Source organism: Cygnus atratus, chromosome 2, assembly GCF_013377495.2.
Source record: "Cygnus atratus isolate AKBS03 ecotype Queensland, Australia chromosome 2, CAtr_DNAZoo_HiC_assembly, whole genome shotgun sequence".
Classification (NCBI taxonomy): Eukaryota; Metazoa; Chordata; class Aves; order Anseriformes; family Anatidae; genus Cygnus; species Cygnus atratus.
The window spans coordinates 17,039,472-17,065,541 of NC_066363.1; the positions used below are offsets into that span (position 1 = coordinate 17,039,472).

General features: G+C 40.2%; 1 protein-coding gene across 1 annotated transcript in view; it reads left to right on the forward strand.

The window, feature by feature from the left end:
• MPP7 (MAGUK p55 scaffold protein 7) overlaps positions 1-11,589 on the forward strand; it is a 150,179-nt gene extending 138,590 nt beyond the window's left edge. The window contains exons 14-18 of the mRNA XM_050708827.1: positions 4,872-4,952; positions 6,760-6,853; positions 7,944-8,052; positions 9,133-9,276; positions 10,660-11,589. Of these exons, the coding sequence (XP_050564784.1) occupies positions 4,872-4,952; positions 6,760-6,853; positions 7,944-8,052; positions 9,133-9,276; positions 10,660-10,839 (608 nt within the window). The 3' untranslated portion in view covers positions 10,840-11,589. The remainder of the gene's footprint in view (positions 1-4,871; positions 4,953-6,759; positions 6,854-7,943; positions 8,053-9,132; positions 9,277-10,659) is intronic.
• Positions 11,590-26,070: the final 14,481 nt, after the last annotated feature.

Below are 26,070 nucleotides of genomic sequence, written 5' to 3' on the forward strand. Positions count from 1 at the left end.
CCCTCTATCAGGGACTGTTATGAACTGTTGAGTAGCTATGTTTTTATATCACTCATATCCAAGGGAACATTAAATTTAGTTTTTAATAAACAGGTTTGTCACTCTCCAGCACTAAAATTCAGCCACCTACTAGTGTGATCACTGTGAGATTGTGGGCTATATGCAACAAGTAATAACATGGTTGAGTTGATTTTACACTTACATCAACAGAGCGCAGTGCAAAAGTGTGATAAGTAGACTTTTTATAACAAATTGCATATGTCTGATCTAAAGAATACCTAGAGATTTCATTTGATTTTTGTTGTAATAAATCAAATGAAGAAAGTGTGCTTTTTCAGTATCAAAAGCAGTTCAGAAATTTATTGCAGACTTCAGTAATTCTGATGTTTTTCTCTGGATATTAAGGGCAGCTTAAGTCTGGCCAATACCATAAAAATGTCTTGTGCAAAATGTGGAAAAAGTAGCAGAGCTAAGCAACACAGGTATAGTAGGAGTGAATATATTCTAAAAGCTTTTTGTGTGCCAGTAGCAGCATACAATATAATCTGTCAAACATAACTTGGTTATTATTACCAGGAAACAAAGGGACAGATAATGAATTTATAGCTGTAATTGGTAGGGACACTAAATGTCTGTTGTGTTATGCTAAGCCTAAATGCATAATTTACTGTTGGAAGGCTTTTGAGGTTTTGTTTTGTTCTTTTTTAGGGAGAGAGAGTTTGACAACTGTAAAGTGGAAATTTCTTTTGGCCTCGTTTTAAATTGGTCTAGTCTAATTTACAGAATGCAAATTGCATACATAGTAATTTTTAGTGCCCTGTAGTGTGATATATATTAGTCTCAGGTTCAGCTAGATGTATTAGTTTGTCAAGCTTTTACCTTGTCTGCAAATGTATGCTCGTGAATAAAGTCCTGCATATCCTTGGGGCTAAAATAATGGATCATCTGGAGTGCTAATGATACAGATGCTTCTGCTGTGCTGTCTTTTAGGTGTTATGAATGTGATGATTCTGCTAAAAGCAAAATTGTCCAATATTATGTGACCAGTGTTGCAGCCTTATCAAGCTGAGGCAGAACATTTTAATATGAAACATATTGTTTAGACAATAGAATTTTCATTTACTTTAATGAGGAAAATGTCCTGCTCACAAAGGCTTCTGCTTCAGTAATTGCGAAGGCCAGACTAGCACAAATTTTGTTTCTTGAGAGTCCGAATGGATGTGCCATATACTGCAATTTTACATGGCATAGTATCAGCTAAGACAGAAATTTCTAAAGGGGGCAGTGCTAGGATTAAGCAAGGTCAGTAGTAACAAACCACGAGCATGTGCCCCAGAACACACATGGTTGTTTGCATACAGTGCTGTCACCAGAAGCATGTAAAGCCTTTCAGGTGCATCTGTGGTGATGCATCTGTCTTGGGCAGTGATGGAAGTAAGGACCAGAGGTGTGTAACCACGAAGGAACAGTTATTAGCATGTGGCACAGATCAGAAAGGGATCTTGTCCCCAAACTAGGCTGTCTACTCCCTGCAATGGTGTCCTTCTGGTCAAGGAATCAGGAACTGAAAGAGTTCTCTGTTGCTGTATTTCTTATGTTAAAAAATAAAAAATCCATCACCTTTAGTTTTATCATGAAGAAGCTGTCCGAAGACAAGGTCTGTCTCAGTACAAAGGCAGATGAAACAGAAGTGGCTCCACATCTCCTGACATAGCTTTAGCATACGTTCAGTAGTGGCTTGCAGAAATGTAATAGCTCTACAGCAATACTGTAGGAAGATAGTCTACTTTGACCATACTGCTCCAAGTAAACCATCTGAACAATGAAGAAGGAGTTCTAGAATTGCTATGCTCATTAAACCTTCTGGGCTGAATGAATAGGTAGGTCAGCATGGTTCAAAAAGGTCTGTTTTACAAAGGATGCAACATCTATGTTGGCGAGTCTTGCCAATGAGAAAACTGGCACGAACTCCCTGATCCTGCTTCAGTGAACAGCAAATCTAGAAGTACACTCCCACTGCTAGTTACGATTTATTGAAAAACAGAAAAATGATGTTCTGCTTTTCTACCTCATATGTCATTGTGCCATAGTTCTACATTGCGTTATAACTGTCCCTTGTACTAGAAAAGGAATAACTGACACACAGAATGCCCATCAATGCATGTTTTCTGCTGGGTCTTTATAGTCCCAGCAGAGGTGATATCACCTAACTTCCAAAATCTTTTCTGAAAGACCATTTTCTTTTTTTTTTTTCTTTCAAATAAATAGACTTCTAGGAGATCAGTTTGTTGGTGAAGAGTAACTGCTTGGGTTAATCTTCCTGAGACCTGAACTTACATCAAACAGTTTTTCCAGTTTTCTTAAGACATATCTGAATGGTACAAAACGTAATGCAAATTTTAATGATTGGGGGTCTTAATTCTGCAAGAGTCTGTCTTACAGCAAGGTAGGCACTGCAGTCTGTTTGTGCAGGATTCAACCATTACTCAGTTGACATGACTAACATGGAACATCAAGCAACATAAATGTTCATTTAAAAAAAATAAACAAAGTATTTCTAAATCTGTCACTGTAACACTAAATATTGCTGCCTGGGGTGATTTATAGTAAACTAAAACTATGCTATGGTCATGTGTCCCACATGCCTGGCATTCTGCAATAAGAATCTGGACTGTCCTTTTCAATCCTGATGCTTTATTCTCTTCTTGAGTTCAAATCATATTCAGATTCATAATTATTAGAAACCTGCATCTTTCTCTGTAGCATCAAATGAAAAGAAGATTCAGAATAGAAGTATACATTACACTCAGGAGGTGTGGTGTAAAAACGAGCATAATGGATGGCAATACTAATTAGGAATCAGCCCCTAATGTCCGTGTGCTACAATTATGAGATTTTCATGAAGACAGCACTGAAAAAGAGGAATCCACAACTTTCAGTAGTTATCTTTAAAGATGAGTTTAGAATGGTAATCTGGAAGGGGAGACAGAGTAGTAATGAGGTTTGGGTCTTAAAACGCATTTGATCTAAGTTTCCAAAGCATCTGTCACACTAAATGAAGCCTGGATTATTTATATATAAATAGAACTAAAAGCGTATTGTTGATTTGACAGCACATAGGCTAAGGAAATAATATTTGTGTAGATTTGATGGGAATTTTTTTTTTGCTGTAGAGGAATACAATGATTCTTTTTAACTCGAATTCCACTTGTTTCATTCAACTTTGCTAGAATATATTGAGAATTTTAATTACTCTTCCTGAAAAAAAATGTTTGCTTAAATAGCTATGCTATTAAAAGAGGAAAAAATGTGTTTTTTTTTTTAAATAAACACAAAAGTAATGCCATTATCTTCATGACACATTGCTTTCCTCTGCAGACATGCACCAGTAGAGGCTGCTGTACACCATATTAAATAAACATTTATACATACTGATAGATTAATTTACAGGCGGGTCAGAGATGGAACTTGAAATGTAGTTGTGTTTTTAACTTATGTAAACATATAAAATTATAAATGCAGAAACTCTTAAGATTTTACAGAGAGACTACAGTCTGGGGATAGTAGCAGGCCTTTGCTTTTCATCATTATGTGTTTCTAACTTCAGACAGGGTGGACACTCGTTTTTACAAATAGTTACCTGAAGGTGTTGAAGCGTCAGGCTTTGTTTCTTGATACCAGATTCACTAGTAATTAAGCAATATATCACGCCTTCATTAAAATGTTTATTAGGTGTTGTATTTCTGATCTCTAAAATGTCTCTATTACAAAGCATTCAATGCATATATGTATCCCTTTTCCTACAACAGCAAGAATTTTCCTTAAAACCACATGTATTATCCTTGGATTATTTGGGATGTGGTTCAAATTACTTTCCTCTGTGTTCTGCTCTTGACCTGGCTTGGGAGAAACAAGGCCAGTATACCATCAGAAACTCCTGGACACACACAGCTGTGCTTCCTCCCTGAACATATCACCACAGCCCCACCACCAAACACGGCAGACAGGCTGGAGCCCTGCACAGAAGGTGCCTGGTGCCAGGGAGCGGTTGCCACATGGAGCTTCTGAGAGCTCACAGGACACAGAGTGCCCTCAGAGGAACCTCAAGAATCATTGGCAAATGGCTAAGACTTAGGGACAACCCCAAAATCAAAAGCAATGTCTCCTCAGTAACTTCTAGGACAGCAGTACTCAAGTGGAGGTGGAGGAGTTGGGTCAAAAAACTTCCATGCAGTCTCTGTTTCTTTCTGCCAACCTCCTTGCAAGAGTGGTCTCTCTTTGGCAGCCACATGAAGAAGGAAACATTTGTTTTGGACCAATTCAGACCGCAGGCAGCATACAATCAGAGTTCAAAAGAAAATCAACAACAAAGAAAGAAACAAAAGCGCCCCAGACAGGTTGTTACCTGGGGAGCGCTGAGTGCATGGAGAGGAGCTGCCCTTCATCCTTGTACCTGTTCAGTGCTGCCCTGACTCCATCGAAAGGTGGACGGGGACGGCCTGAGGCTGACAGAGGCTGGCAGGAGCGGGATTCCCAGGATGTGGGGAGAAGGTGGAAGCAGTGCTCCTCAGGGGAGGAGTGTTGTGGGTAGCTGCCGTGGAGAAGAAAGTTGGCTTTGCTGTCAACTTTTTCACTGATTTTTTCCTCGGTAATAAAGTCAGAACACAATAACTGCCAGCTAACTCCCCTGAAGTTTGTCAGCGCTGTATGTTCGAGGAGAGGCTATATCCATGGGCGTTTCTAAATGACTGATTAAAAGCCAGTTTGTATTTTAGCTATATGCTATGTGGACTTATTTCGGGGAGTACTACTTGTGCCTGAAGACCAGAGAGGCCTGGCTGTGGGGAAACAGCACCATTTGTTTTTTTCAGGTCCTGTAGGGGTTGGACTGAATGAACTTAAACGGAAATTGCTGATCAGTGACACCCAGCATTACGGGGTAACAGTGCCACGTAAGTAAAAACACACTTCTATTCTCTTAATGCTATACTGGGTTTCCTTTATTATTGCATTAACATTAACTTAAGGCACTTTCAGATTTAGGTCTCTAAATTCATGCTTGGCATCCAGATTACTTTGTTAATTTCTGAAAGTGCTGCTGCAGTTGTATTTTAAATAGCATTGATTAAATTGGTAGGACGTTTTGGCTCAGAGGCATTGCAGTGGATTTTTACTGCAAGTATAACATGATTGATGTCAGCAAGGTTTAGTAAATGAAACTCGGCTGAAGAACACCCTGGATTTAGCTGTAAAACAGTGAAACATACTCTGTTACCAATGCTTGCTTTCAGCAAAATGCCCTTTATACATTAGGCTGGAAAATAAAGACTGATGATAAACAATTTCATCCCATGAATAAATGATTTAAATCCCTTTGATTAGCTTCAGAAAAGTTGGCTTGGGGATTTTTTCCCTTCATTCCCTCTATCTGATCAAACAATATAATTTGTATAATAATGTATAAAATTGCTCTATATTAAATTCTGCAGTACTTAACTGTTTTTTGTTTCACATGGAGGACTTGACAGTCTTAGTTGGGCTTTCATTCCTCGGTCTGTTTTGTACTTGTAATTTTGCCTCCTATAGGGATCCTTCAAAAATATGGGTCCAACATTTTGAATTCAGAAGATATTATCACAATTTTTTTGCAAGTACAAGTATACTATAAGGTATATGTGTTAAATAATTTTCTAGGTAGAAAAGTGAATACATTTGTTTTCAGCAAGTCATTACATTTGCAAATATTTGCCTCAGCTGGGTATTGAAAACTACAACAAAAAGGCAGATGTTCCCAAATATTTAACACATTGAAGCATATGCAATCATTTGCCTAAAAGTATTTCTCTAAAAATTACCAATATTCATCAAGCTGCCTTTTCTCATTTCTCTTCCAAATTTGTGGTTATAATTTAAAGTAAACAAGTAAAGAAATCCTTCTCCCTGAAATTCAGTAAGTTAGGACTTGCAGGGAGAACTGGAGGTCTTGTCTTGGAAATGTTTCTCTTTGTCAACCTAAGAAGAGCATGGCATCAAATGGCATTCAAGAACTATGTTTCTGCAAGCAGATTGTATATGTTCATATATGATGAAGAATACATGATGCTGTAACACACACCTTGTGTTAAATGTGATTTTTAAATGGGTTCGTTATCCATAAGTGGCAACCCCACAAGGAAGTTTCATTTGTAGGTAAAAACTTTGTGCCTGGTGCTTGAAGGAAAGTAAAAACTGCAACTAATAATACAAGACTACTGAAAGAAAAAAGAATCACCAGAAAATGAAAAGCACTAAAACATAAAATTCACACCCCGTTTCTTTACTATCATGCTTTACATACCATAGCTGCGAGTGTTGTTAATGAACATAACATTTTATAAATCAGGTTGGTGAACTTTGTTTCCCTTTATGGTCTAATATGCTAATAAGTTTAACGAGTGGCAAAGTTGGGGTAATTGTTATGGACTGCTGCTCATTTTTATTATTCAGCTGTCCTCATTTTATTGGATTTTTCCACTGGTTAATAAAAATGATAATCTGACACTTGTCCAGTAGGTTTTTTTTTCTTCTCTGCATGCTTTTAAACTCAATCCTATCACGTGTTGAGTGCTGCCTACCAGAGCAGCCTTATGTTTGTCAGAAGTAAGGGAACCACTACGCTTAGTATTGCACAAGAGTTGTGCGCTTTTGAATGTTTCCTGAACTGGTTTGCATTATATTGTTTTGTACATCTCTTCTTTTTTTCTTTTAATTAAACTGCAGACACTACCCGACCAAGAAGAAGCCAAGAAAGTGATGGTGTTGAATACATTTTCATTTCCAAGCACTTGTTTGAGACAGACGTACAGAATAACAAGTATGGTGAAGAGGTTTTAATTAGAACTGTAGTTAAAACAATGGCTTTATTGTAAAATGGGGTTGGTTGTAACTTTAGATAATAATTCAGAGTGGATGTAAGTTGCAGTGATTTGAAGATGTGTTAGAATTACATTTTGATACATAAACAATTCACAGAATCTGAAAGAAATACAGAACAAAAAAGAAATATAGGCAGACACAAATGTTTCTAAGCTTCCAAGTGGTTTCAGTACTTCAGCTCATCAATAAGACTTGAAACTGTAGGTGTTGAGGGTGGGGGAGCTCTCTTTTAATAGGGAGTCATCTTTGATAGCAATAAAGCATTGCAGTGCTGGAAGAGAGGGGTCTGGAAGTGTACTGCAAACGTGCTTGAATCAATGTTTGTGTAGTTCTGCTCTTTTTCAGGACAGGCACTTCCTGTGCTTTTGAATTTAGAGACCTACAGTGAAGCCCCTGCCTGTAAACCCTCCAGAAGTTAAACTAAAATGAAGACAATGGTAGCATCATGCTCTCTAGCAGCCTGTAAAATATTGTAGCTTGAAATTTTGCCTCAGTGTTTCAGAGGGCAAAAGTGTATTAGACACAAAGCTGTGGGTTTTATTGAAACTTCAAACTGTGCTTTGCTTTTTTGGCAACTTGTGCTTTACTTTTATAGCACAGAACCAGCCGCCTCGGTTCCATTAGCACCGTTGTAGCTCCTCCTCCTCTTCTGGGACAGAATTTGGATATTCTGTAGTGTGCAATGAAATTTCAGTAGTTTCTATTGTTTAGCTTATCCACTGTTTTATTGCATTGCATTAGTTCAGAAAAAGAGGTGATGGAAAACATTAGTGGGCTGTTGGACTACAGTACTTTTTTCTCTTTAACTGTAATACAAGCAGGTGTTACTGATTTGAACGTGGTAAAGTAGAAGATTTCTTAAAATTGACATGCTGAAGTACTTGACAGCATTTCCTTTATAAAACATGGTAAAACTCACGTGTAAAGTAAAATATTTTTGCTTCTGAATTAGATCTTATAAACCAAACTGATAAGTTTTTGCTGGAGAAAATGGAAATGATTCTAGTTGCTTTCACCTTCTGCCACAGGTTCATCGAGTATGGTGAATATAAGAACAACTACTATGGTACAAGTTTAGACTCTGTTCGATCAGTCCTAGCTAAAAACAAAGTCTGTTTGTTGGATGTGCAGCCTCATGTAAGTAAGCACTTCTGGAATCTTGTAGTTCCCCGTGTTGCATATTAGGATTCCAGGAACCTATCTGTTTCTAAAAAAGTATATTTTATTCCTTGCTGAGTTACTATTGAGTGGGCTTGCTGGGTGACTTTATCGCAGCAAGGCTTGCTGAAAGGAGAAGAGGAAGGAAACTTCAATATATATTGCAAGTATTCAGCTCAGTAATTAACTGAATTGAAAGCCCACATCACAATACCAAAGATGTAATTACAAAGTGCTCCCATATTTTCATTCAACTTTCTGCTGTTTCATGTTAGAGATTCTTTTCAAAACTTAAATTTCAGAACAGCTTTGAGCTGCCACCCAATCCAGCACCTCTCTTCCACGTTTAGCAGTATGTCCGTGCAAAGGGTTTCCATGTAGGGTACACACAAGTCAAGGAACACATTCAATGTGTTGTTGGCTGGATAATTGTTAAGAACGTTCCTGTCTAAACCATTTGTTCTTGCACTGACCTTCCTTGTCTTTCAACTCAGCTGAACGGCTCCACTGGGAATTTTTTTCTACTAATAACTACAGTGCTTTCAGGAGCTGGACCACTTTGTTTAAAAGTAGGCAAAGTGTTTCATCTCCAAGGGTGGCCAGCCTGTGGCTTCTGAACCCCAGCAGGTTGTGAGCAGTTCCCGGTGCAGTTTCAGATGTGGGGATTTTCTGTAGAGCAGCAGGAAGAGGGCTGTGCCAGCAGAAGAGCATCTGGGCAAGCCAAACCTGCACCAGGGGAAATGGGCAGGGGCTCCTGGGGCTGGTGCTGCCAGATTGCTTGGCCAGATTGGTGCAAGTCCAGCATGCCTGATTTTTCAGTGAAACACTAAATTCTCCAGGGGACCCAGGCTTGTGAGCCCTTCTGGGATCCCCTTCTCCAGGGTCTTGTGGACCCTGACGATGCGAGAGGACAGAAGGCTGACTTTTAGATAGCCTTTCTGAAGATAGCCTTCTAGAAGTGCTTTATGGGTTTATTTTGGTTAGTGGAGAGTTTCTTTTACTACAGTGAATTCCATTTTGAGAAATAAACTAATTAATTTAAATCTTTCCTCTTCCCAGACAGTGAAACATTTACGGACATATGAGTTTAAACCATTTGTTATATTTATAAAGCCTCCACCGCTTGACCGTTTGAGAGAGACCAGAAAAAATGCCAAGATTATTTCAAGTAAAGATGATAGGGGAACTGCAAAACCCTTTACAGTAAGTTTATTTAGACATGGTAAAGCATGAGAACTTGTTAAGAGTTTGTTTGTGGTTGTTAGCATACATGTTATTTCCCTGTCTCTGTCACCCTAAACTTTCTGTGATGTTCTCATTGTTTGCTGTGCTCATGGGTATTTACATTTCCATCGTGCTCTATTTGAGTTTATGTAATTGAAGAACCCTCAAAATGCAAGTATATTTTTATGACAAATAATGCTGTGGATTTCCTTTAAAAAATTTGCATGTGGGCTTAGATGTTTCTATTTAAGTATAGGAATTTCCTTGTTTTATCAAGTGTATTTCTGAGTCTAAATTTAGAGGAAACCTCAAATATGAAGCATCAATTGAAAAAATAAATGCTGCTTTAATAAAAAGAACATATTCTGGGCTAAGAGACACAAAAAATGTTACAGGGGAATAAATATTATAAGAAAGAATGAAAAAAACCTAAGGAAGTAAAAGTAACAAATGCTGCCTTTTGTCAATAATCAGAAAAGAAAGAAAAAAAAATAGTCATGTTACCCAATAGTAACTTACTTACTTCCTTGAAATACAATATAAAAATATTTTAATTGAGACTAAACCAAAGCCAATCATGGTTAGACTTTGTTTTCTGCGTTTAAGGGGTGTATCATTTTCCCTCACTCAAACATAAGATGTTATTTGGGAATTTTTAGATTTGGTTTTCAAGCTAAGTCACAGATAGAGTCACAGAGATTGATATAAGTCTATGTATGACTGTCTTTGTAGAATATGCTTTTGAAATAGTTTGGAAATAATGCACTACAACAATACTTCCTGTCATATATAAAATGTAAGAGGAGTTCATTCTTAAGAGCAAACTTCAGAATATTGTTTAGTTAGGACAATTTTATTATCTCATAGTTGTGTAATCAATGAAATTCCAAGGATTTGTTCCCTCCCAAACATGAACAGAAGTCCACTGAACCAGGTCTAACAAGGCATAGGAAGACAGCTCCTGCCAAGCTCTTAAAAGAGTAAAGGCTGCACTGTAATAAATTGCTTGTTGATAGCAAGCCAAGGCGTAAGTAATGAAATTTTAAATATATCATCAAAGTAAACAGCGAGAAACATTCTCCACTGGTGTTGCTAACAGAAGATGTCTCTCTAATTACCATGCGGTGACCAACTGTGTTACTGCAAGGGCAGAGATGAAAGAATTGCCTGTTGAGCAAACGCTATTTGTGAGAATGTTCTCTGAGATTATTTGGAATGGTCATTTCTGTATTTTTTTTTATAAAAAACAGAATTTCCATTTCCTGATGAGATAAGAAATAAACAAGTAGCTTCACATTTACCACAGAATTAGTTTATATAATGTTTCTGTGGACAGACTAATCCTTGCACTGATCTTATTAGGAGGAAGATTTTCAAGAAATGATCAAGTCTGCCCAGGTGATGGAGAGCCAGTATGGCCACCTCTTTGATAAGGTGATAGTCAACGATGACCTCGCTACAGCCTACAGTGAGCTCAAAACAACTTTTGACAGATTGGAGACTGAGACCTTCTGGGTTCCTGTCAGCTGGTTGCATTCGTAACGTTTCACATACACAAGGCATCTGATGTCGATTGAGTCTAAATCTGGTGCATGGTTAGGCAATACTTAAGGGCCATTTTCTTGGTAGGAGGGCTTTCTAACTCTACCTGAGCAGCCGGTGCACTCTTCACATACTTGGCACTGGTCTTGTTTTCCTGTGTCTTCAATCTTCCTGTTCATAATTTTGGGACAGTACAGGCAGGTCAATCCGAAGTCTTACTACGCTCAGTAAAGTGAGCTAATACTAGTGTAACAAAACTGCCAAACACCTCTCTATCATTCTTATGTCCATGTCCAAGGTAAGCTTTTTTAATGGAGAGTTTGCAGAAGATAGTAATTACTACTGGAGATCAGCACTTTGACGGTTGTAAGCATAACTGCTCTCATAAAAAGCACATCAGCACTTGGAAGTTATTATCCGTTAAGTGCTTGAGAGAACTGAGGCAGGCAAAAGTGACCAACAGTTTTATGAGGAAGACATCCTATCCATAAAAAGACAAGTGTTTTTACTTTTCTAGATGTGAACCTTGTCTTATATGTACAGAGTGATTTTTGTATTCCTTTGCACTTGAGTAGTCATGAAAAAAAAAGATATATTCAGTGGCTTAATTGTGAAAAACTCTGCTGTGAGCATGCATGGATTGAAAACATTTTCATGCATGCTTTGTGGCACAACAAAACTCACAGGAATATTTATTTAAATAGGGAAAAATATGAGTTACTATGTATATAACTTCAAAATCTTTGGGATTAGTCATCTGTAAAAACAGTGGCGAAGCAGTATGAATAGCAACAAAGTAAAGAGTTTTTATTTTTTTTCTTTAAATTGATTACAAACATTTTTAGCATTCTTTAGAACAGATTTCCCCTCAGAAATTTTCAACCAATTAGTAAGGAAACCTTGAAGATCTGGAAAGCAGTTGCAATAAGTTAACTCTTCCTATTGTTCAGTATGTAGTGATACTTTTTTTAGTAGTGTAACAGCCATTTTGTCTCCATCCAAAAATAAATTAATACTGTAGACTTCATTATAAAAAATATCTTTGTCAGTGGTCAGACACGGAAACCTCATTTTAAATTTGATGTGGCAGTGAAAACTAATGTATCATAGACTATGTATTTTTACTATAGATAATTTGCTATTTTTCTTTATTTACTACTGATACGCAGAAAATGAATACATCTGTAAAGACCAAGTAACACCCGTGTGTTGTGTTGTGAATACGTCTTGTAAGTACAGAATGTGTATAGGAACTTGCTCAATTCAGATCATCACATCTGTGGCATTCAAACAGGAAACAGTTATTTCATGTTAATCTGTAAAGAGAATATAGATGTCTTGTTTAAAGAGTAAAGAATTTAGTGAAAACTTATATATTTATGAAAGGGTTGAAAAGGGATGTTAAGTTTTTAAATTTCTTGTCAATGTGGTCATTTATTAAACAGATTACTAAGACTGTAATTTGAAACACCGTCTCTGTAAATTGAGCTCAACATTCCATGTAAATATTTTATTTCAGTTCATGTGCTGATCGAGCCATCGGGTTCTGCAGTTTTATTCTAAATGCATATTTAATGTGTGGGTCATTGCTTTTGACTTAGAGTTGTATAAAACAAATGAAATGCAAGCAACAACAGCAAAATCCCTAGGAGTCTGGAAATGTTTATGCAAGAGTTACAGATGTACTGAATCTCAGTATGGACAAATGCTCTGTTTGAATGGCTGTAATGTAACTTCTGTCAAATTTCACCATTTTTCAGGTGGACTTAAACCTTTTTGTAATACAAATTGAAATTTGTTGATTAAATTAATTGCGTGCAGATTCTGTGGGTTGAGAAAGTGGTTATCTTTTTTTTTTTTTAATTATTGAAAATCAAACTGTTTTTCAGGGGATCTGTAATTCAGGCTGTTTGCCTTTGCCTGCAAGGTGCCGAGTGCCCTCACCACCTCTCGCAACCAGTGAAAACTGAGCGGGCACTCTGCAGCTCTCAGGATCTGGCCATTTCCAGCCAGAGGAGCTTTAGTCCATAGTGAAACACTCTTAACGCTGCTTCTAAGCCATGGTGTCTCAGAACATCGGTGTAAAATAACTGTCCCATAAGGGACCTGCTTTTCTCTTTAAGAATTAGATGCTAGAATATTCTCCAAAGTCCCCATTTGAAACAGTTCTGGCTCTCCTGCATGCTGTTTTTCCTGTCCTTTTGAAAAGATTTTAATTCCCATTCCTGGGTCAGTGTGGTCTAGGAGGACCTTCTCCAACATGCTTGCTGTGTTGGGCAGTAGTGAGCAGCACCGTGCATTTACAGAGACACCGACTCTGATCCTCAGCACAGTCCTGGCAGGCATCTCCTAGATGGATGGCTGCCTGCCCCGTCTCCAGGCCAGAAGCTAAGTCCTGAATTGTAACACCTGCAAAAGAAAGGGAATCACAAAAACATAAATCCAGCAGAGCAAAATGTGCACGGAGTCTTTAAGGAGTGAGAGGTAGTTGTAGTTAAATTACTAGATTGCTCTTGAAAATCAACATTATCACGGTGTTTGCTTTAAAAAAATAAATAAAAAAGAAAGAAAATAGAAGCCACTGTAAGGCTGGCAGGGATGATACAAGCTCATGGCAAAAAAATGTCTTAGCCCAACAGTTCTGACAGCACAGGAGCCTGGTTATCACGATGGACGCTGAGCCTGTGTACTGAATTGTTCTGAGGCACCTACGGGGAGGGCTGTGTGCTCCTTTGGACTCCTAAAACTTGGGAATGAAGATAACTAAACATGTTTTCAATATTCCACATATTCAAGATGTGCTGTGTGGGTTTTTAGAGATCTGTATGTTTTGACAGTCAAGTCCAGATGTTTTTATTGTGTTTTAGCTGTTTGCCATAGTCAAAGAAATGGTAGTTGTTTTTTTTTTATTGTACCAAGCTCGATACTTGAATTTGCCATCAGGTCATTGGTTGGTGTCTTACCTGGATTCTGATCTTACCTTCTTATGCAAAACAATAAATTATTGCTATCACTGAAAGTGTTGTTTTTTTCTTTATGTAAATAGCACCATAAAATATAGACTTTAAAATATATTGACTTTAAAAGAAAAAATGCCCAGGAAGTAAGTTATTTCATAAGTCTCTCTATTAACTGTAAAATTCTGATTATTTTTACATGGAAGAATAAAACTATAGCGGCAAAGAGTGAAATTCTCAATTTTTCGTGTTTGTTGGTGAATTCTGCTTCAGAACATATGGTCACCCTTTCCTGCAGCCCACCCCCAAGTAAACCATTTTCTTTCCGAGATGGATGCTGAAGACAGAAGGTCAAGCTGAGACACTAACTCGTCTGTGTTTGCGAAGTGCTTGGATCGACGGCCAAGTTACCGACCCGGAGTGTGTCATCAGCCACATATGCTCCTGGTCCACTGGCAAGTCACACGGGAGGCTGTGTTCTTTCCTAACACTTAAAGAAGGTAATACTTCAACTACTTTTTGCACTTTGTTACATCTTTTCCAGGAAAAAAAAAAAAAAGCCAAACACATACTAGGATTAGAGAGAACATTTTTAAACCCCTTCTGTTTTGTTTCAGTGCCGTATTCTGCATTTCCCACATGTATTTAGGTTCAGGTTTCTCCTGTGCATGCAGATTTTTTTCCTCAGTAAAGCTAGTATTTATTTTTTGTGAGATTGTTTCAAAGGGTGAATAGTTTCTTCAGAAATTTACAATTAAACTTATAATTTGAATGCATTTTTGCTACTGCAGTGTCTACAGACATTTCCCCACAGGAATACGAGTTTTCTATATATCAGTGTTTAAAATCATTTGCACTTGCAATTTACCCAAGGTGCTCTGAAAATCATTAAGTATTTATCATATATTACCATGATTAACGTGTGATACCAAGCATTCAACAGAAAAGTGTCTGAAAACAAAATAAAAGGAACACGGCATGTGTATTTGTTGTTTAAGAATTCTAGTGCTTGATAATGGTTAAAGGTTTCAGCAGAAGCATACACAAAAACATTTGGAAACAGTTAAAGTCTGGTCTTAAATCTTGTCTTATTTTAAATGACAGTACAAATGAGAGAATTTGGAGTTCTAGACAGCTGGATACTTTTTCCCCCTTGGTATCTTTGTCTGAAATACAAGTTGGATGTTTGGAAGAGAGCATGGAATGATTTTACATCTCTATAATAAAATACTGTAGCATTTTGTGTAGCTGATATCCAACACTTTAACAAAGAGGGTGAATCATGATTATCAATCCTTTGGTTTGCATCTATAGTCGTTGTTCACATATGTCCGTTTAAACACTTTTTTAAAGACTTGGTGGCACAAACCTGCCAATTACACTTTTCGGTATATGAATGGAGACAAATATATTCAGGATTCCCAAGAGGGGAATGGCACAACCAGTATTTGAAAACTTCTTGATAAGAAATAAATAGAGAAATTAGGTCACAATTTCTTTTGTAACTATTTTTTCTTTTGAGTACTCATATTGATATTCAGGATTTGAGTATGCTAAAAAAACAGAAGGCATGCTTTCATTTTCCTCATGTGAAATTTAGATTTGTGGTTTAACAGAGATGTTACAAGCTTCCTATAGTATCATGTTCAGACTTATGGAAGCATAGTTTTGAGGGATTCGGTACATGTTTTAAAGGCAGCAAGTCTGTGGGTATGGTAGAGAGAGGGACTGAGAACATTACAAGTGAGGCTACTATCCTGGAAACACATCTCTATTTTTATCAGTTACTGAACAAGGAAGTTAGCAAGTTGGCTGCTAATGTACTGTGGTTTCTGTTCCCCCTCTGGTAAATATAAATAAGCTCCAGTAGATCTTCATTGGTATGCAAAGCCAAAATTAATTTTGAGAGTTGAAATGTAGGGAGCACTACTGGTCCTGGTGGTGTTGGCAGAGCTGTTGCTCTATTTTCTTCTGATTTTGTTAACTTTTACAGGAAGAGTACAAACTTCATAACTTTAACAAAAGCTTACCAAACTCCACTGTCAATTGCATTCTGTTTTTCCTCTTGGCCTTGCACAAATTTAGTTTAATAATCTCAGAGGGGAAAAAGAGATAATTGACTCATCTTGAAGAGCAGTGAAACAGCAACAATTTGACATTTTCATCAAAGGACATTTTTTACTTGTCTCCCAATGGACACAGGAGGCGGTGTGTTTCTGAAACCCAGAGGTGAAGAGCATGTGATCCAGGTGGGGAGCAGATGAACAGCGTTTTGTGCCATGAAAACACAAAAGCTCTGAGAGAGGCCCTTGAGGCCTGCCTGATACATAAGAGCAGTGTGTGATAAAACAGACCAGGAGCAGTTCTAATTTTATGCAGCCAGTGCTGGCTACGGGGGTCCTTGTTTAAGAAAATCACAGCTTGGAGCATTTGTGTTTGTTGGGTGCACAACCTCTGGACATTTCATGATCCTGCACCCTTTCCTAGGTATATATTACTTGCCTATTCTCCAGAAATGATGGTTCCTTGAATTTGGGCTAGGCTTCCAGTGCTGGGAGTAGTCACCGTGTTTCATGATCAGAAATTTCCACAGTTATGGTCTGGAAATTGCACAGATGGAAGCAGGGCTTGAGACCACTCCATAGAGCATGTCAACCCCTTCATAAATTACTCTTCCTTTGCATTTTGTGTGTGGGTTATGCTTCCCCATTAAACCTACTTTGATCCAGCCTCTGGAGGCTGAATCCCAAATTAAGGCTCGCCTGTGTTAGGTGCTGTACAAACATGGAGATAAAATGTAGTCCAGCCTGTGCCAGGTAGAGCCCAGGCATGGTCGGGGGGTAGCAAAAGGTTGGTTTTCACAGCCATGAGGCCTCCTTGTCTGGGGGAGAGAGTTTAGCTGTGCTCCTGTGGGCTGTGCTGGGCGGCCTTCCTTCAGAGCCACAGCAGCTCTTGTCCTGTTTTCCTTACTGTTGAAGATGTAGATGAAGTCCCTGGCTGCTACAGGGAGTAGAGCATAACATTTTGGGTTTGTTCGCTTCTCTTGTTGCTGAGGGCTGGCCCGGATGTTCTGTTATTATCGGTGCTATCTGGATAGCATGAACGCGCAGCCTCGTTTATTGGCCCTACCGGGGTAGTGCTCCAGATGTTTTTCTTTACACAGCTGTTAAGCAGGAAGTAGAACCAAAACCAAAGATTGATTTGAACCATTGTTTTGTCAAAAGCCAGAACTGAAGCTGAATTATTATCTTCTTGTGACTTCATTGAATTCAGATCATCGTTGGCCACAGCTGGATCCAGCCCAAACTCAAATCGAACTGAAATGCACAGACCCTAACCAGGCATTTGAAGAGGTGAGACTTTGAAGGCCAAGAGTCTGCATCTTGTAATGAGTGCAGCTAATGTTACCTTTATGCCAATACCAATTTCATTTTATCGTGCATGTGTGCATACATATTCATATATATGTATTTATCAAGTGCAGTTGTGTACACCAAGTCATTTTAATGAAAAAAGCAGGCTTACCAAAAAAAAATGCTTACTACTTAATTGGAAGATTAATGAAAGGTTAAAGAAAGAAGTCTACCTGGTAAAATACTGAGGTTTTAGCAAATAGATCTGTAGTTTTACTCATGTAGGACTTGCACACAATTCAGACAACCTAGATTTCCACCTTTCAGCTACACTGCTTTCCCCCTATTTTCTGAAAGGCAAAAGAGCTTGATTGAATGCAGACGACAAACTCGTTCACTACAAACCTAGTTAAAACATGAAATCTTGCTGGGATTAGCTTAATTGTTCTCTAAATAAAAAGGCTTCTTTGTACATAGACTATAATTTTATGCTTGCCAGATAAAGAAACGTGAACCTGTCAGGAGAGGCAGGAATCTGTCTGTGTAGGAGTATCACTGGGCTAACTCTCCTGCCTTTTATGTGATGCTGTGGCGTAAAACACCACTCCGCTGGTTTTGTTTTACAGAAAATAGTCGCTGCGGTGGCATCCTGTGGGAACTGAAGTATCAGGTTCTGTTTTCCCTTCAAACATCCAACTCCATGCGTACCCCCCCTCCTGAAACTGCTGTCCGCCCGCCGCACAGGCTGGGGAGATGCTCTGGCAGCACAGGGGGCTGCAGGAAACCCTCCCCAAGGCGCAGGAGGTGCCACTCCGTGCCTGCCATGGCCAGGTAAGGCAGTGTCTGAAACTTGGGATGTCGTTTGTGATATGAGTGGAAAAGAATTTAGTAAAAATGGAAAATGCTTTATTGTTTCATTTGTAATCTTCAGAAGTTTATTTGACGCTTCTGATTTTCAGGCAATCTGAATCTCAGTTCTTCTTCTGGCTTCTCTACGGCCTGTTTGAAAGCAAGAGTAATTAAAAAGTAATTAAAGCCTTTATTCTTTACATAAATGTAACCGCAAAAGATGTGAAGCTCCTACCTCCCAAAGCTACCAGACCAAGCAAAAAAAGACATTTCTGCAACCGCTCTCAAGTGACCTATTCTGTTTAATCTCATTTCCTTTCCTCCCAGCCAGTCTTCTCCAAACGCTTCCTCGTGTCAGGGGCCAAAAGTTTAAAGAGGGCAAACGTGGAGCAGAGAGGAGAGGCTGGCCGGGAACAGGGGAGAAGCCAAGGCTCTGCAGGGCTCCAAACTGCTGCCAAGTCTGTGGGCCTGGCGCACACCTGAGCTTGATGAACAGCACGGGGAGGTGATTTAAGTGGTAAGGTGTCGTTCAGTCCTTCGTAACCCCAGGAAGGAGTGGTCTCAGTGCCCCTCACTCAGACTTTTAGCAGGGAGCAGTTATGTTGCCTCCATGCCAGGTAAAGCACTTCCACTGGGCACTTCTCGACTCCACAGAGGCAGAGGCTGCACCTTCCCAGTGTCATGGTCTGCACACATCTCCTGCCCACCTGATTTGTACCAGAGGGCTGCTGGTGGCCAGGATTAACTGCTCCCACCTGCAGACGTGACCAGTTACACACCTCGTGTTTGCTAACTGGCCTTGCAGCCACATTTAAGCCCCCCCATGAGACACTCGTGGGCAGATTTTCTGCAGGAACTCCTGGGTTGCTCCCAGCTGCAGTAGCTTGCCTGTCACACAGACCTTCAGTGGAAAACACAAGGCCAGATTCTCTCTAAACCTGTTATCTGTTACACCGTGCACAGGGAAGCAATTGTGCTGCTCTGCACAGCCCCAGTTAGAGCAGTGGTTACTTGGCTTGGCTTCACCACTGTCATGTAAAATCCTTATGGGTCCTCCTGGTTCCAGTGTTCAGGACTGATGAGTCTTCCTTCTCTCGCAGCATCTTGTGGATAACTTAGCATTGTTTTTTCATGCTAACGCAACTCCCTCTCTTCCTGGTAAATTGCCTCATTTTGTGCTATTGGAAAGTGCTTAAGTCTGGATCTCCTCACTGCTAGCATCTTACGGCTGCTGCTTTCTGTGTTACGGGCACGGGACAAGGACGAAATACCAACAGATACCTGACACCACTGCAACCTCAAAGCGAGCGATAGTAGGAACTCGTCCTATAGCCTCAGATGACTTTCATCTGCACCGCTTAAAAACACGGGATTGTTTTTGCAGTTAAATGTGACACCGCTGAGATGGCAGTGGATAAAAGTGCGGTGCTATTGAAGTTAGGAGGAAAGCTTCATTTTGATTTTAACAGCACCAGGGTTTTACCTCTGGTCTTTCTGTGCCAGGGAAGTTGGGAATGGTCTTTGCTAAGAAGATCCTGTCATGTACTGCCAGGTCTTGCTAGCTTTCATTGTCAAGCTTTAGTGCCTTGTTTCATGGGTGGTCCCTGTGGCTTCAACAACTGCTCGCACTGCGGTTGGCAGCTCCTACCTGGGAAAGAAGTGGAGGACTTCTCTGGGCTCAGGGTCTGGCTTTGAGATAAGATGCAGTCAGCAGAGATGATTAATGGTTGTGTGAGTAACCAAACACGTGAAGCTGTTTGGGTATTACCTTTGGATTAATACCTAGATTAAAATCTGGGAGTGAATTTCAATCCAAATGCATCCAAGTCCTGACAAGCACATGACAACAAATATGTATTGCTGGTAAATCTATTGATTCTTTACCTAAATTGCATACTGTAAGTTGTAGGCTTGTGTTCAATAGGCTGGCATGAACTTTGCTGCTTAGCTGTTCATCCCGTGCTGCATTTCTTGTACACCTGCGCCGTGATCCCGATCACTCCTCTCCCAAGTAACCTCCCAGGTGCTCCCAAAATGGAGGCAGCAATCCATCCCGATCCCCAAGCAATTAGTGCTGAATTCTCTAACACAGTGTTTCAGAGCAATTAACATTAATTAACCTTAAAAGATTTCTGAGTGTTGATCTCCACGCCTGCGAGGTGCCAGTCCCACGTTGGTGAGCTCGGCGCTGCCAGGCTCTTGTTGGTGAACCCGCACGAAGCGAGCTCTGCTGTGCTGATGTCAGCTCAGGCAAAGGCACAGCACCGTATACTTCAACCTGTAAATTGCATATCTTGTTTTTTCGTTAATATATTTCTGTGCAATACTTTCCAAACTCTGTTTTATTGTGTTCCACATTTAAAAAGCCACCTGGATATTCCTGCTCTTATTCTTTTTTTTTTTTTTTAAACTAAGCCTTTCTGCATGTTTTTGTAATGTGTAAGGCAGACTCAGACGACAGAGGTTTCAGAAGACTTGTACAGCTGGTAGCCTTTTTGATGATTTCATTTCACAAATCTTTTGGAATAAATGCGGGTATTAACGAGAACAACGAGAAACATGTCAGTTGTACTAAATATAAGTGATCTGCTTTGGAAAAATATTAACAGTTTTGTCAGTTCAGTGACACCTGTGCATCATTTTACTACAGTGGAGTCAAAAATAGAGCCTAACAGATGTATGGTAAGTACACAAAAGGGGTGAACCAAGGAAATATCATAAATCCTCTATACTAGAACATTTTGTAAACGCTTTAAAGAGTAGCAGATGAGAATATATCCAGGTGTTCTTCAAACCCTGCTGGCTGATTAAAGCGAACAGTAAAAAGCTGAAGTGACAGGGCTAAAATACGTGAAGATACATGCATGGCATTGGGATTTAGACAAAAGGAATACCTGGTTCATAGGAATGGCAAGACTGCCAGGCATGGAAAGTAGAGCCTGTGAATATTTACAGTTTTCTCCAAGTGGTAGAACTGGTCATGGGGAATCTCTGTAAATACCTTGTTACACAAGAAGTGAATTTTTACTTGTTTATCTAAAGTAAAACATTCACTGCTCTGCTGAAAGAAAAATGAGAGAAATGATGAGTTGAAAGCATCGAGCAGTCCTGCCAGCTCTCAGCAGCGTCTAGGGTCTTCATGTAGCAGTGAAATACTGAGTGCTAGAAGAGGATAATCAGTTTTATGCATTTTTAAATTAATACGAAATGCTACTCTCCCACTTCTGCTGCACAGCCTGGGTTTTAGAATGTCAAGAAACTATTTGACATTTACAAGAGACTGCAGGCACTAATACAAATCATTTCTACCCATTTATCCATTTTAACCACCATGCTGAGTGAATTGTTGGCTCTGTGCAATTAGTCTCTGTGCTCTGACAATATAGCCACAGATTATCAGGAATTCTATTAATAACGCAAGGTGGAAGCTCTGTTCTCCAAGCCTGTTATTTTACTTCTAGAAAAAAAAATCTCATTTCTTATAAATCCGATATAAATAGGCCAGCTGACAAGTATCCCAAAAGAACAGAATATGCTCGGAATAGTGAGATTTGAACTGACGTATGTTTGGCCAAAAAAAAGTTATCCAGGCTGTATTTGTCTGAAAGTTTAAAAATAGGAGCTTTTGTCATCTGTGGCAGGAGAGGCCAGGTTGAGTCATGATTGATGTCACTCGAAAGAACACTTTAAGCTTAGAAAATGACATCAGAATCATCAGAATTTAGGGAGATTTAGAGCGTTCCCTCAAGCCAGGGTGCTGGGGATTCTGGAAGAGACTTTGTGGATGATACACAGCGTGCTGCCAGACATCATCTGAATGGCAGCCAGGAGCCACGGTGCTTTCAGATTACATTTATAAACGATCGGTATAATTTGTTTTGGTAACATTCATTTTTAGTTAAATGCATGTTTTGAACCGTTTGCAGTTTTTCAGCCTTGGTGCGAGCCCCAGCTTCACGCCAGAGCCGTCTGTCGCTCCCTGACCTCCTTACACGACAAGTTTCCAAGAGCAGCCCGGAGCGCTTTCCCTCTCACCACCAGTCTGCACACACAGCGGGGGCTCTTTCCATTTGCTTTTCTCCCGTTTTAGTGCTCGATTCCTGACGACTTTACTACCGAGCACTTAGAAGTCAGACTGGAACAGTCCAGGGGTATGTCAGAGGTATTTCGTCTAGCTCCCAGGCTGAAACCAAACTGTCTGTCTGTCTGCTACCGCTAGTGCTAAAATGGAAGGAACACAGCAGACAAGGTGCTTGGGTTTCGCTGCGTCGCAGATAACCAATAAATCGTGCGGCGCTGGCTGTTCTCTCGGTCACGGCGCGGCTGTGCAGAGCTCCTGTTGTGCACAACAGCCAACCTCCTTGGAAGACTTTCTTGCATTTCTCTGCTGATTTCCCACACAGAGCAATTCTTTGCTCTTTAAAGTAATTTCAGAGTGAAAATGAATATATTTAGTGTAAGCGCGCGGCGCTACTTTTGGTTGGGTTAGACCTGTTTTGCTTTTAAATAGCTTCTAAGTGTAACGAAAGAACACTGCAGATCCCATTTCCAACAGATAAATTTGTACTTATTACAGTTAGAAGCAGCATCTTTTGTTCCTAAAAATGATAGGGATTAGTGACAAAAGGAGTTGTGTGGTTGCTCGGCTACACGCCTTTGACAACACTTTGTGCATAATCAGCTTTCAGCCAAAAAACGAGTTCATTCCAGGAAAAGTTCATCACGCGAGTTACTCCACAAGCAAAGCTCGTTTGTTCGCTAATTGCTGCCACTACTTGCCATTTAGATTTGTGCACTGTGCTCCTTCCTGCTCGGTTTGAAGAGCTGAGTGATGGATGAATTATTCTCAGTATTCCTGACTTTCATTTCAAGCCAATAAACACCTGTGCAGGACTGGCCTGCGGAGCCGTCCATCTCCGTGGAGCATCTGGGTAAGCCCCAGCCCAGGTGCTGCGGGTGCTCGGGTCCCTGCCCTGGCCCTGCTGCTGCCAGCGGGGCCCCATGAGGTGCAGAAATTGTCACAGGGATCCTGTCCCCTGTGCACCAAACCCTTGTGGTGGTGGAGACAGCAGAGAAAGGGAGGGGGACTCAGGTGGGCTACGAGAGTCGCAAGGGAGAAGGAGGTGCGAGCTATTCTTTGAGAGTGAGGAGCTTTCTGTAGTTTGTCTGTGTTACTCAGCACGTTGAAAAGACCTGCTCTGGAGGATGAATCACTGTGTAGTAAAAGAGTACGATTTGTGGAAACAGCGCTTTGTTTGCTGCAGCCCTCGGGATGTGCGTAGTGATGCAGCAGCCAGCTCTAGAGAGGAGAACATGTTTTCATGATTAAGGCATGAGCGCAGCCCTGGGGAACCAAATCGTATCCCTGCCTTTGCCACAGATTTCCTGTGTGATATTAGTCACATCTCACATGTGGTTGTTAATTGTGTTTTTCTTGGTGCTTGGTATTTGTAGGAGTGCTGAGCACTTGCAAGTGCAGGCTGGAGGAGCGGGAGCTGTGCGTGGCTGCACGCGCTGCCCTGCCACGGGTGCCACGGATCCAGGCACCATGCATCACAACCGGGCACTCAAGGAAACCCGAGGCAGAGATTGCAAAGATAAACCTTCACCAGTTTGATTTATATGGCTGGAGAACAGCTTGTAGGGGCCTGCCCTTCCTAAACTTGTCCTTCCTTGCACCTAAAACAAGAACAGAGAATTTGAAGCTGACAGACACGGTGTTTGTGAACGACGCTGAGTTGAAGATGCTTCTGTGGATCTGAGGATTAGTAATGCTGTCTGTCCATGACCCCTCGTGCTTTTTTAATCTTTTAAATGGAGATACCATATCACAGCCCAGTCACTAAAGGTCATCAATAAAGCAATATTGTGAGTACATTATGTTTTTACTGGCTATATGCAAAGCAATCGCTAAGGATTCGGTAGCCTCTGTGGTTTTTTTCCCATAGTCTTAACATTGTACAGCAATAAGACAACACTAAGAATACTACGCAGCTCTGTTGGTAGAAGTTGAAAAAGATACATTAAAACACTTTGCTGAAAATACTCCTTGAAGTAAAGAGTCACCTGTCTGTTTATTCTCAAAATAAAACACAATGGTTTATATGATGATGTGGTGTTATCTTATAAAATCACAAATTATATGAAAAAATGTATAGAATTCATATGCAGAGCTATCCTTAAGAGTATAAGCAAAAAAAAAAAAGAAAAGCAGGTTTCATACAAAGCCAAAACAAGAGCAGGGAAGTGTGTAACTGCAGATTTTTGTAGCATAAATAGCTTTGTCAGCTTAAACATACTTTGTCAGTAACTCCTTGATCTCACATGCTGTAATCAAATGCCAAGGAGAATTACAATTTTTTAAAATAAATGTGCCATTTATTAGTTTACCATATTTTTTCAGAAAACTCTTCTATCCCCCCTTAGTTAATCACACCTTAATAAAACATTGCATTTGGAAGTGTCTGTTTTATGTAACTAGAAGAGGTGTGCTGAGTTCCACCGGAGGTGTTAGTTCCTTAGGTGACTAGAAAATTGCATGAAATTTTTTCTTTTAGGACTTGAGATCGCATACTAAAATGGAAAAAAGCATTATTTATTTCCTTCATTTTGTTTATTTGAGATGTAGCCTATATTTTCGTTGGAACGCAGAGCCACACACTCAGGATGCACGTAAGGAACTGAAAGTGGAGTTCAGGCGATCCAAATCCACAAAAGCAATTCAGAAAAACCTCTGCTTGACTGACCGTAAAATCCGAATTCACTTGGCTCCGCTGTCCTGGTCCTGTCAGCCTCCCGAGTGCCAATGCTTCAGTTTCTCACGACTTCCAGCTCCGGCGTCTTTTAATCCCAGGGAAAGACAGGTCTGCACCCTTCAGCCCGCGCACCCTGGATGCACTTTTGGGCATCATGGGCTGCTCCCACCTCTGGCTCATGTCCTGCACATGCAGCTGCATGGTGGCTGCTGACAGCCAGTGTGGCATTTCATTATAACCTAAAGTGGAGAAGGAAAAACAGCCAGATCATCCTTTACTCTTATCAGCATGGCAGACAGCATGCAGCACTTTCAGTTAGCGCGTTCTACTTCTATATAGAACAAAATTCGGCTGAACTTCATTGTAAAGTCTTAATACAGGGGGATAGAAATCATTTTCTTCCCCTGAGGATTACTCTTGGTCCCCCACCATTTGGAGCATTTAATTCCAGTTTTGCTTGCTTTAAACTGAATGGAAGTTTTGTACCAAATTAGGGCAGCGAAGTCCTTCCACGGAGAAAACTACTGAGCTCACTGGATACTTTTCTGTCGCGTTGCCAAACCATACAGCAATCACGCTGAGGATATGGATGGAAGAAAGGTTGCTCTGCACAATAATTCCGTATAGGAATCACCATTGATTACAGAGAGGATACTTTATGGGTAGTGGTAAATTATGAGGTTTCTCTTGTAAGTGAGAACATTGATTTACATGAGTAATGCAAAGGCTCGCATGTAAGCTGAACTCAGACTTTCACTGTCAGCCCTAACACATCTATTTATACCACAGATTTGTGCTTAGCCACTTATATTTAATTATAATCAGTTGTGGTGCCTCCATTTGCTGTGTTTACTCAGAGAATCGCATTTCTGAGGTCAAATGCAATGACAGTTATACTGTAGTTATTTGGAGACATGCTTAGTTGTACATTCTGCATGTATCCGAAGACAGATATTTTGGGGCAGAAAAAAGGATGGGTACAATTCATCAGTCCTTCCTTACACGAGTCCTTTTCTCCCACATCACTTTTACTCAGGGAATAGCTGTGCTACACAACACAGCGCTGTGGAGAGATGGCCAAAGCAGTTCGAGAGGAGCCAGCTTGGGTAACTGGAAGCAGTTTAACCACATCGCTTAGTGCTGCCTCCTGTCTCATTTACCCTGTTTCTTAGCAAAGTAAATTAGCTTTGGCAAAGCGTCGCACAAATGGGCTAGCCTGCTTCCAGTGCATGAGCTAGCTTTGGCATCAGTTTCTACACCACGCTCACTGTGCAGCACAGCATATCCAGTAGGAGATGCAAAGGGCTTCTGGCGTAC